This window comes from Spermophilus citellus (assembly GCF_964194105.1).
Source record: "Spermophilus citellus genome assembly, chromosome: 2".
Taxonomy (NCBI): Eukaryota; Metazoa; Chordata; class Mammalia; order Rodentia; family Sciuridae; genus Spermophilus; species Spermophilus citellus.
In genome coordinates, this window is record NC_138183.1 from 249,513,270 (window position 1) to 249,524,142 (window position 10,873).

The 10,873-nt window shown below is 58.8% G+C and overlaps 2 protein-coding genes and 1 long non-coding RNA gene across 8 annotated transcripts; 2 read left to right on the forward strand and 1 right to left on the reverse strand.

The window, feature by feature from the left end:
• Positions 1-914: 914 nt before the first annotated feature.
• FKBP2 (FKBP prolyl isomerase 2) lies at positions 915-3,835 on the forward strand. 5 transcript variants are annotated; one of them, XM_081264476.1, is made up of 7 exons: positions 986-1,062; positions 2,123-2,141; positions 2,308-2,476; positions 2,991-3,103; positions 3,223-3,269; positions 3,581-3,616; positions 3,694-3,835. In XM_081264476.1, exons 3-7 carry the CDS (start codon positions 2,312-2,314, stop codon positions 3,753-3,755), a joined length of 423 nt encoding a protein of 140 aa, XP_081120602.1. In that variant the 5' UTR covers positions 986-1,062; positions 2,123-2,141; positions 2,308-2,311; the 3' UTR covers positions 3,756-3,835. The 5 variants fall into 5 exon arrangements, with proteins under 5 accessions (XP_081120600.1, XP_081120602.1, XP_081120603.1 ...); XM_081264474.1 differs by lacking the exon at positions 2,123-2,141 and having other exon boundaries at positions 915-1,062; XM_081264477.1 differs by lacking the exons at positions 986-1,062; positions 2,123-2,141 and adding an exon at positions 1,466-1,675.
• A 498-nt stretch (positions 3,836-4,333) lies between these two features.
• PPP1R14B (protein phosphatase 1 regulatory inhibitor subunit 14B) lies at positions 4,334-6,675 on the reverse strand. Of its 2 annotated transcripts, XM_081264462.1 has the most exons (4): positions 6,207-6,675; positions 5,008-5,091; positions 4,698-4,730; positions 4,334-4,607 (listed from the first exon to the last, which is right to left on the reverse strand). In XM_081264462.1, the coding sequence occupies exons 1-4, from the start codon at positions 6,462-6,464 to the stop codon at positions 4,539-4,541; spliced, it is 444 nt and encodes a 147-aa protein (XP_081120588.1). In that variant the 5' UTR covers positions 6,465-6,675; the 3' UTR covers positions 4,334-4,538. The 2 variants fall into 2 exon arrangements, with proteins under 2 accessions (XP_081120588.1, XP_081120589.1); XM_081264463.1 differs by lacking the exon at positions 4,334-4,607 and having other exon boundaries at positions 4,697-4,827.
• A 209-nt stretch (positions 6,676-6,884) lies between these two features.
• On the forward strand, positions 6,885-8,065 carry LOC308632424. Its single transcript, XR_014018528.1, has 2 exons — positions 6,885-7,567; positions 7,750-8,065. It is a non-coding gene; the product is annotated as an uncharacterized lncRNA (long non-coding RNA).
• Positions 8,066-10,873: the final 2,808 nt, after the last annotated feature.

A 10,873-nucleotide genomic window follows, 5' to 3' on the forward strand; every position in this document is an offset into this window, starting at 1 on the left:
TGAGGTCAGTTATGCCATTGGCCAGTTTGAGTGGGATACATGAGGATTAAGGCCCTAGAGCTACCACTTCTGGGTCCATTTAGTCCCACTAGACATGGATGATGCTGCGCTTCACCTCCTGGCTTACTCAATTCTTGAGGTCTGTGGCATGATGTTTTTTTTCAACTGAAGAAATGGACTCAGGCAAATTGGCCTGGAAATTAGGCCTTAAGTGTCTCCCTAACACCTAACACTGCACCTAGGTTTAGCTGCTTCTCAGCTACAGGTTGATTACTTGTTGATTCCATCAGTTGGGCTCTAGTGGGTGATGGGGTCCCTGAAAATTAACTTGTCCTGTAGGAATAGGCCCAGCCAGACTATTGCAGTCATGACCCGGTGCTCGCTCGGTGTGCACAGGCAGGTGGGCACGGATGCTGTAGGAGAGGGGAGGGGAGGAGCCTTCACGAACTCAGGGCCTGGCGCTGCACATCGCACATTGTCCCAGTCCTGCACAGGCCCGTGGGGTGGGTGTCATTAAGCCCATCTACCAGGCGAAGGAAACCGCTCCAGGTCACACAGCCACAACCAATGGCAGATCTGGACTTCACACCCGAGTGTTACTCCGAAGCCCAGTTCTTCCCACAGGAGTGTACGAAGAGGCCAGTGGCAAGCAGGATTGCTGTGGAAGAGGCCAGGGACTGCCTCTTCCAACCCATGACTGCTTGACTGTAACGTCACTCTGACCCTTTATTTTTTTTAATAATTTCTTTTTTATTTTTTCTTTTTTCACATACATGACAGTAGATGTATTTTGACATATACATGCATGGAAAATGTCACTCTGACCCTTTTAGAAATCATTTTGACCGAAACTAACGGACTACAACTCCACCGGAAGTGGCGTGTAAGTCACGTGGCGATGCGGGAGGCAGAGCCAGGGGAGAAGCGGCGCTAGGGGGTGTGGCAGCGGGTTTCGTATGGTCCAATAAGGGAGGGCGGCGTGGCCTGGCCTGCAGCGACAAGGACGCGCCTGCGCAGAGGAGGCAGCACGACCGGGGTTGACTCCGGGGGCGCGGTGAGGAGGTGAGCGGGGGCCACAGCCCGGGCTGGGGGGAACCGGGGTGCAGGAGGGCAGGCTGGATCAGGCCGGGCAGAAGCGGGCCGGGGCTCCGCGTGTCAGCGAGGGATAGGTGACGAGGAAACGGGCTGGGGTCGGAGCTGTCTGGAGATGCCGCAGGGGGAGGGTTCTCACGCCGCACGGGGCGGAGCCCTGGAGCTCCGGGCGGGACGTGGAATAGAAACGGGTGGGCCTTCCGAGCGGGTGCGGGTGGAAGGCGGAGCTCGGGGACAGGGGGTAGAGCTAGGACGGCTGGGGGGCGGAGCCTATCCCTTGGAGGAGGAGCTGGAACAGGTGGAAGGCGGAGCCTCGGGTTCGGAGACCGAGGGGGACGGAACCCAGGCACTGGGGGCGGGGCCTCAGCCGGTGAGTGGCGTGGCTCCGGTTCAGGAAAAGGGGTCTAGTTCGGCTGAGGGCGGAGCTTCAGGGCCGGGGGCGGAACTGCACTCTCTAAAGGGCGGAGCCAAGGAGCCAAGCGAAGGGCTAAACCCGAGTAATGGCCCGGGGCGTCCACGCGGGGGCGGTCTCCGTGGTGGCCGAGCCTGGGGACGCGGTAGGCCGAGAACTCCCCCGGGAGAGGTGGTATGGGTGGAGCGGGCTCGGCGGCCAGCCGACACCGGGCCAGTCTGGGTGCCTCGGAGGCCCCCCAGGGCGCAGAGCTGGGGTGGAGCCTCCGGAGGAGGCACAGGGCCAGGTTGGGGGGTACCTCCGGAGGACCGGGCCTCCCCGGAGCCACCGAGTGGGGATGTGTGGGTGCCTCGGGGCCGACCCCCTGCAGCGGCCTCAGAGGTGTGGGTGTGCTGGGCAGGGGGCAGCTGGGTGTGGCGTGAGTGGGGCCGCCCGGTCGGGGCAACTGCTGTGCAGTCAGATAGGGTCTGGACTTTGCGTAAAGGGACGGGTGGGAACTGAAGAGCAGAGGTGGGGACCGCGAGGGAGGGAAGGTCTGGGGGTGAGCAAAGGGGCGGGGCCCTGGCTGCTGTGGCCTCCCCTGACCCCCTCCCCTCGCTTCTGGGGTCCTCATCCAAGCCCCCTTCTCACTGGACTGGTAAGTGTGGCCGCGGAGCTTTGGGGGAGAGGGTGGTGACCCGGGACAGGGGAGTCCCCAGGGGCAGGCAAGGTTTCGCTGGGGGTGGAATCCATTCGGTATCTGATGGTGCTCCATGCCCTCCCCACCCTCTTCCCGGTCTGTCGGTCGGGGTCTGTGCCCGCAGAGACATGAGGCTGAGCTGGATCCTGACAGTGCTGCCCGTCTGCCTGAGTGCCCTGGCCATGGCCACGAGGGCCGAGGGCAAACGGAAGCTGCAGATCGGGGTCAAGAAGCGGGTGGACCACTGTCCCATCAAGTCGCGCAAGGGAGACGTCTTGCACATGCACTACACGGTGGGTGAGGGGCGGAGCTCCTAGGAGTGGGTGGGGCTTCTGGGGACCTGAAAGAACATGAGTCTGGTTTTTTCCCCAACCAGGTGGGTGACATAGGGCAAGTCCCTTCTCACCTATAAGTACATTTTCATAGTTCTTTCTCATCCTTCACTGTTTGCTGCCCCGCTGGACACCAGAAGGATTTTTTTTTTTTGTATTGGGGACTGTATCTAGGGGCACTAAACCACACCCCCAGCCCTTCAGCGCCACTAGTTGCTTAGGGCCTTGCTAAATTGCTGAGGCTGGCCTTGAAATTGTCATCCTCCTGCCTTAGATTCTTGAGTTGCTGGGATTACAGACCCACACCACCATACCTGGCCACCAGCAGATTTTTTAGAATGAACTGTGAGCAACACCGGGCTCTGTGCCCTTAAGGTCTATGGCCACAGTGCTATGGGGGCAGGCCTGATGAAGGGCAGCTGAGGAGGGGGATCAGGAGTGGTTTCTACTCACAAGTCTTCCCATGGTTCCACAGGGAAAGCTGGAAGATGGGACGGAGTTTGACAGCAGCCTGCCCCAGAACCAGCCCTTTGTCTTCTCCCTTGGCACAGGCCAGGTCATCAAGGGCTGGGACCAGGGGCTGCTGGGGTGAGTCTGGGGTTGGAGGGCTGGGGTGTGCATGGCCGTGACCTAGGAGGTGAGCTGTGGGAGGCAAGCCCCACCGGGAGCCTGGGCATTGCCCTGGTTGAGCATGTGTTCTCCTGCAGGATGTGTGAGGGGGAAAAGCGGAAGCTAGTGATCCCATCTGAGCTGGGTAAGAGTCCCTGTGGGTTTTTTTTTGGGAAGGGTGAAGGTAGCTTCAGCCTCACTGATCCCCACCCTATCCATTCACTACAGCACATGCCTCCTTCCAGTCTTGCTGTGTCCAGCAATGAAGACAGGGCAAGGCTTGGGCGTTTAGCTATAGTGCCCATCCTCTGTCCTCTAGCAGGCCTGTGGTATCCCTTCCTGTCTTCATCTCACCCTCCATTTCTGGCCTTGCTGCTGCAGGACCATTCCTCTTTGCCTGAGTTATTAGAAGAGAACGTGGCACAGCTCACTTTGTTTCTTGTGTGTTTTTGACAGGGTATGGAGAACGGGGAGCTCCCCCAAAGATCCCAGGTAATAACCCTTCCTACCACCCCACCCACCCTCTCCCTGGAGCCCAGATTCAAATTTAACCCTACTTCTCCCTCCAGGTGGCGCAACCCTGGTGTTCGAGGTGGAACTGCTTAAGATTGAACGACGTTCAGAACTGTAGCCAGCTGCCATGGAGGGGCAGGGGGTGGGGGGCCATCAGGGACCAAACTTTAAAAAACAAAAAAATCCTTAAAAGCTCAAGGAGTGAACCTGTGTTTCTTTGTGGGCTCTGAGAGATTAAGACGTAGCTTCAGGGCTGGGGCATGCTCAGTGGTAGAGTGCTCGCTTAGCATGCTCCAGTCCCCCTCTGGCTTCACAAAACAAAACAAAAAAAAATACCATAGTTCAGCCTCTCCCTTTTCCGGTATCTCCCTACCCTGCTCTCCTTTCCTGACTGCAGAACCTTGGAGGTCTAGGCTCAGTGGCATGGTGACCTTGCCCAGGGGAAATAGTGTTCACATCCGTCACCAGCAACTCTGCTTCCCCAGCTCCTTTGAGTGCCTGGTCTGGGAGCCAGCACAGGTATATTGCCATGGCTACATGGCCCTTAGGAAGACCTGTGGTCACCTGGGGAGAAGCTGAGCTGGCAGCAATTGTAGATCAAAGTGTACCCCCTAAAACACCAGCCAAGCCTATTAGCTGCTCCAAAGGATCCTAGCTTTATTAAAGGGCCCGCGCCGCAGTCAATATAAAAACACAAAAAGTCCCATCAGTTTAATAACAATAAAAAACCCCAAAAATGGAAAACTGAGGGGGCAAGGGAAGAGGCCCCTAAGCCAGGGGCATGGGGAACCCTGCTCATGGCACCAGGCCTGGCCACAGGGTCCTCTGATATTGCTGTTGCTACGAGGTCGGGGACAGCGATTGTCCTGTGGGAGCCACCATTCACCTGGGTCAGGGACCCTTATTTCTTCTGGGGTGTGCTCAGCTTCTGCATGCCCCGGATCTTGTCCAGCAGGCCAGAGATGAAGGCCTAGACAGGAGGGGGTGGCATTAGAGATACTAGACCCCCCAAGGTGACAGGAGCTGGGTCTCCATCCCACCCTCTGGGAAAACCACTTACCTCAGTGGGTTTGTAACAGTCAACCAGCAGCTCCTAGTGGGTGGGGTGAAGGAGGGGTAAGTACACTGTGAGTTCTCAGGGATGGGGGTCTAGAGTTCCCCTATACCCACTTCCAGGGAACAAGGGCCAACTGGAGGCAGAAATGTCACAGTTAGGCAAGTACCATCAAACCCATTTTTCAGAGGCAGAAACTGAGACCTGAGGTAACAGCTAAATGACTCAGACCAGAGAAGGCCTGGCTCGAGGGCCTCGCCTTCCCAAGGGGCAGTGCCTCCAGGCAGCCCTCTACCTGCTGCCCAACCCCCCTCACCTTGACCCTGGCAGCCCGGGTATCATCGGTCTCCATGTCCAGGAGCTCATCCACGTCAATCTCCAGCTCTGGGATCTCTTCTTCCTGGGGTGGCAGTGGGTGGGGGGGGGGGGGGAGAGGGCGAGACAAGGGCCTGAGTCGAGGAGTGAGAGGGGTTTGGAGTTGAGGTCCCTGCCTACCTCAGCACCAGCCCTGCCTTTGCCCAGCAGACAGGGCAGCTGCTCTGAGAAGGAAAACAGATCAGGCCTGTGCCAAGGCAAATTGCCCAATGGGGGGAGCTTCCTGTCCCTGCCAGTGGGCACCGGGGGTGCCAGACAAGGCCAGACAGCCAGGGCTGGGGACCTTGGGCTGGGAACCTGGCAGATGTGTCTCCTGGACTTCCGGGCCCCCCATCTCAACAGAGCACTGGTGGAACCAGCTGTCCCAGTTCATCACAACCCCTCCCCTCCCCCAAACACCTGTCATAGCTTCCTGGGAGTGAGGAGGAAGTAAAGGGTGAGGGGTCAGTGGGAAGAACCCATGCCTGAAAAAGTGGAAACAAAGAGCCCATGCTTTGGGGAGGGAGGGGGCGCCCACCACCCCTCCCCCCCAGGAAGCAGCTATCCCCTTCAGAGCCAGCTGCATTCCAGGGCTAGGCTAGGGTAGGGTAGGCAGCATCGGGCAAGCCCACTCCTCCACCCTGCCCCGGGGGGGCCTGAGTCACCATCTGAGCAAACAGGGAGTCATGGGGTGGAGAACCAGAGACCCGAGACCAGAGATGGAGCTAACTTGCCCGTACACCAAGACAGGGCTCCAAGCTCGCCCATTAAAACAAGCAGACCCTTTAGAGTACCCTCACCAGTCAGACCAGCGCCTTTTAGCAAGTCTAAGCTAAGTCGGTGGGTTAGATCTCCTTCCACTACCAGCCCAGGCTCGCCCCTGTCCTGCCCCATGCCAGGCTATCCCTCGAGGTTTCTGGAGGACATCACGCTTGACCTGGGGAGTGGCACGAAGGAGGCCGGGTCTGAGGCAGCGGAGAAGGCTGGAACGACTTAGGTCAGACAAGAAAGAGCATACACTGGGGGCGGGGAGTGCGGAGAAGGGTGCGCGCGGAAGCGAAGCGCCCATTGACTCCGGTGACAGGCGGACTCACGGTGGGGTTGCCTGGCAGACGACTCGGGGACTGATCTTAGGGTGTCGGCGCGGGGTGGGGAACACACCTGGCAGTCGTAGAGGCGCGTGAGCTGTTCCAAGATCCACTCCTCTAGGTTGAGACGCTTCCGTAGCTCCTTGCGGTCGTACTTGACGGTGACCTTTCCTTGGCGTCTCACTGGGCCCTCGTCGTCCGCACCGCCCGGGCCCTCTCCTGCCGCCCCAGGGGGGCTCTGAAAGTACACGCGGGGCCCAGGGCCACCACCGCCCGGCCCAGGGGCCGGGGCCGCCAACGCCGCGCCCCCCGCGGGGCCGCTGTCCGCCATGGCGGCCGCCGGGGCCACGTGCGCGCCGCGGGCCCCTCCCTGCGCCGCCGCCTCCTGGACGCCCGCCGGCTGGCTCCGGGCCGCTGGCTCAGGTTAGCTCGCAGGCTCGGTTCCGCGCGGCTCCGCGGCGAGGGCGGCGGAGGGGGCGCCCGGGGGCAGCTGCAGCATGCGGAGCCCCCGGGCCAGGCCTGGCCGCGCCCCGCCCCCTCCCGCCGATCCGCCCGCCCTTTGTCCCCCGCGGCCGCCGCCCGAGCCGCCGCCGCCGCCGAAGCCGCTTTCTCTGTCTAGCTCTCTTCCTCCGCCCCCCAGCCACACCCCCTTAAAGGGCCAGCCCCGCTTTGGGCCCTCACCCCCACCCCGCCTCCGGGTAGCGGGTAGAGGAGGGTCCAGTCCGCGGAGGTCTGGGCCTCGTTGTTCGCACGCCCCTAATTTAACCTCCTAGCCCCAAACCCAGGCTTATACTAAGCGTCTGATACCAGGACTTGCGCACCCGCCAGATCTCTAGCCCTCATTGGATCCGGTCTTATTCTGTCCTCATTGAGACAGAATGGGGGGCGGGGGCGGGCGCACAGAGGCATGGAGGGGAGAGGGTCCTGGGAGTAGGGCGTGGGTCCGTGAGGAGTCACGGGAGACCCAGGGGTCTGGGTCCTTCAACCCCTTGGCCTGCAAGGGACGAGCGGGCTCCTCTGAGCGGACCGACACGTGGACCGGGTTCCCAGGAATGGAGAAGTGGAAAAGGCGGGCAGGAGCTGCCCAGGTGCCAAGACGTCCTACTTGGCGGGGGTCCCACGCCTCCAGTGGAGGCGGCTCTGGTTGGGGTGGACAGAGCCGGCCCTCTGGCTAGAAGGGCCCGACCCAAGGCAGCCACCGCCCACCGGCCGAGATGGCGGCGGACGGGGATTGTGGGAAATGTAGTTCGCCGTCGGCCCCTAGAGACCGTCCCGCCCCTGGGGCGCAGCCGGGCCGGGAGGCGCAAACTTGTTTGGGCGCCCTCCTAGGGCCAGCCGCCGCCCTCCCTGCCCCGCAACCTGAGCGCTTACAAAGGAGGAAACTCCAGAGCCTAGAACTGGCACATGGGGGAGCCAGGACTCAAAATAATAAAGGTAATAGTAACAGCTGACCCCTAAGGAGCGTTTATTGGGACCCTCACCCAGTGGTTCTACCGTGAGGGTAGCTCCCTCACACCTCTCTTAAGCAGGCTGAGCATCCCGTTCCCTCAATGTTTGATTCTCTGTATCTTCAAACTGACTCATTCATTCGTTCGTTCATTGTCTCCCACTTCTAGAATACGGGTGGAGAGCTGTGCTGGCCTTGTTGCTGATGCCCCGATAGAGTCTGCTTCTCTGCAAACCCACTGTATTAGAAAGTTACCTGGTTCCTGCAGAACCCCAGTGCCTAGAATTATCAGACGCTTAGCAGGCAGCTCCACACTGTTGGGTGAACAAATGACTGAGTTAAAGAATGAGTGACCTGGGCTGGAGTTGTGGCTCAGTGGTGCAGTGCTTGCCTAGTGTGTGTGAGGCACTGGGTTTGATTCTCAGCACGGTGTATAAATGAATGAATAAAATAAAGGTACATCAACATCTAAAAAAAATTTTAAAAGAATGTGTGACTTCCTCAGAAGGTTGTGAATATTAAATAGGAGTGTGGCAAGTTCAATTTTTTAAAATATCGTCCTTATTTATTTATTTTTAATGTGATGCTGAGGCTCGAACCCAGGGCCTCGCAGGTGCTAGGTGAGCGCTCTACAGCTGAGCCACAACCCCAGCCCAGGCAAGTTCAATTTTGATACTAGAGGCTAATGAACTCACACGGCTAGATAGAGGGGGAGCTGAGATTTTGAGCTGTGTGCCTCCCACTCCTACAGTCCCCAGTCAGCCGGCTTACCAGTTCCACACAGGGTCTCAGGATCCCAGATGTAGTAAGTCCCAGCCCCTCACAGACACTTTTTCTTCCCATGCAGGATATAGCCCTCTACACTGGTAGGGTTTAGAGAGGGGTGGGATTGGCTCAAGGCCACACAGCAGGTGCTGAGCCAATCTTGAACCCAGGACTTCAAGTTCATCCTTTACTCTGTAATTGGGAAAAGAGACAAAGAGAAGACACAGGTGGGGTCTCTTGTTGAGGAAAGGGGGGTGGAGCTTAGTCCAAGGGAAGGGTAGAGTGAGGGAACCTGGCTCCCCAGCTCATCCCCTGGCCTTAGACTCCTTCAGCCAGCCTGCAGGAGCAAGGCTGACCCTTGCTCTTGCAGATTAGGCAGGACCCACCCATCTAGAGCCTGGCCTCTGGCTGCAGGCCTGCTTGAGGGTCATTTTACCCAAGTCCAAATTCCCCACCATGCCCCACCTCACCCTATCAGGGCAGGCCAGCTTTCTGAACCCCAGTATTGATTCAGAATTTATGGTGCTCCTGGATTAGAGAGGGGACATACTTGAATGGATTTTAGTACCCAACAGCTATTGTGGGAGTAGTGCCTACAGATCTCAGTGTCCCCAAGTTGCTGATTATGAATACTGGTCTTGTCCCTCTTCCCCTCAGGGTTGGTGTAAAGGTTTCCAGTCAAGTTCAAATGTTGGATCCCCCTTTAAGGGTTCTCTCCAGCATACCCTCTCTGCCTTTCCTTCTGGTCACCATCTGTACCACTCTGAGAACACACCCAGATTCCTCGGGTTGACTTTCCTGTCTGTCTGTCCCTTCCCATGGCTACCCACCCAGAGAACAGAATGGGCATGCTGACCTGCGCCTTCTGGAAGCCAAGCTGCCCTGCACTGCCTGGGTTTGGACGTGGAGGACTAGGTTCAGATCCTGGCCAGGGGCAAGTCACTTACCTGTTCCGAGCCTCCTCCTGGAGGCTGACCACCCTCACCTTCTTGTGCTGGAGCCCAGAGCTCAGTGTTCCTGTGCCGATCTAGCCATTGCTCCTCTGACAGAGTCCTCCTGGGACTGGGGTGTGCTTCTGCTCCTGTTCCTTCTAGCCTCAGACCGCAGCCCCACCCCTCCCAAGGTTCTGGCCCCCTCCCACCAGAGTTCAGCTAAGGCTGCCCATGGTCCCTTTCCGAAGCAGAGGCCCTGGGGAGGGTCCTGAGGGCCAAGCCCGCTCCCTTAATCGAGGGTAGAGGCCGGAAGGACTGCATTCTTTCCACCATTACTGCTTGCCGAGAAACCCCATTACCATTACCAGTGCTGGAAGAAAGTGTCAGAGGAGGAAGAAGCCTTCTAATGGGGGGGTTGCCTTGGTCTCAGGGGACAGGGGTGGGTGGAGAAGAGGCCCAGGCCCTGCAAGCAGGCTCCCATTCTGTTTTCCAAGGAGCTGTTGTGTGCTGCTTCTATGAAGTATCCCTGCCTAAGGCCTACGCCTCAGCTGGGTCCCTGACTCCATCCCTGCTAGCCCTGTCCTGGAACTGACCCATGCCCTTTCCTTGCACTGGTCCCTAGATCCCTACAGCCTTCCCCTTCTCCTGCCAAACTACCTTAGGGGGTGGGGCATCTCCCACCTTTGCTTACTTCAGCTTCCAACAACCCTTAGCTTCTGAACAGTGAAACTGGGTTCTGCTGCTAGAAAGCACTGGATGTGAACTCAGGCCTGTGGAGCAGAGGCCAGCCTCCACCCTGCTTGGCTTTGTTCTCCAAGTGAGGTCTGGTGGGCACTGGGTCTGGGAGAAGTATGCTTTGCAGCTCTGATGAGAGAAGAGTAAGATCACTGGTTGTCTCCCTTTGTCTCCTCAAGGGCAGGGAGTGGGGACAGGAAATCAGAGGGCTGATATCCTCCTACGAAACTGTGTGACCTTGGGCAAGTCCCTTTCCCTCTCTGGGCCTCAAGTGGTGATAATAATCACACCCCACAGAACCAAAGCTAAAGACAAGGAGATTCACTAGGTTGACGGCCAACAAGATGGGGATTTGGAAGAAGGCCAGTGCTGGTTAGGGCTCCCCCCGGAGGATCTGAGAGCCTGGGGCAAAGGGGCCTGCAGGGCAGCTCCTCCCTGACTGACCCCTCCTCCAGGAGAACCAGCTCAATCGCTTTCTGGGTTTCTAGGTGACTTGGCTGGCCCCTCTGGATGAGTTCTACTTTAAACCTGCTGCTGCTGCTGCCGCTGCCTCTATATTGGGGGGGCTCCCACAGGGGCCCTGAGGCAGGAGCCCCCCCAACCAAGCCCTGCGGGAGGGGCTGCAGCCCCCACCCATCCCAGTGCCCATGCGCGATAACCCCTCCTCCCATCACTGGAACACAGATTTCAGGGCACCTGCTGCGGGCCAGGCACTGCAGAGCCCCTCTGCAACCTCCTTCTTAGGGACACCCAGGAGGCTCTGGCCCTCTAGGCAAACCTTCAGTTTTCAGCAAAGAGGCCCACAGAGGCGGACTGCAATCATAGGGTCGGCAGCACAGGAAGGGACTGTTCCAGGGCTCG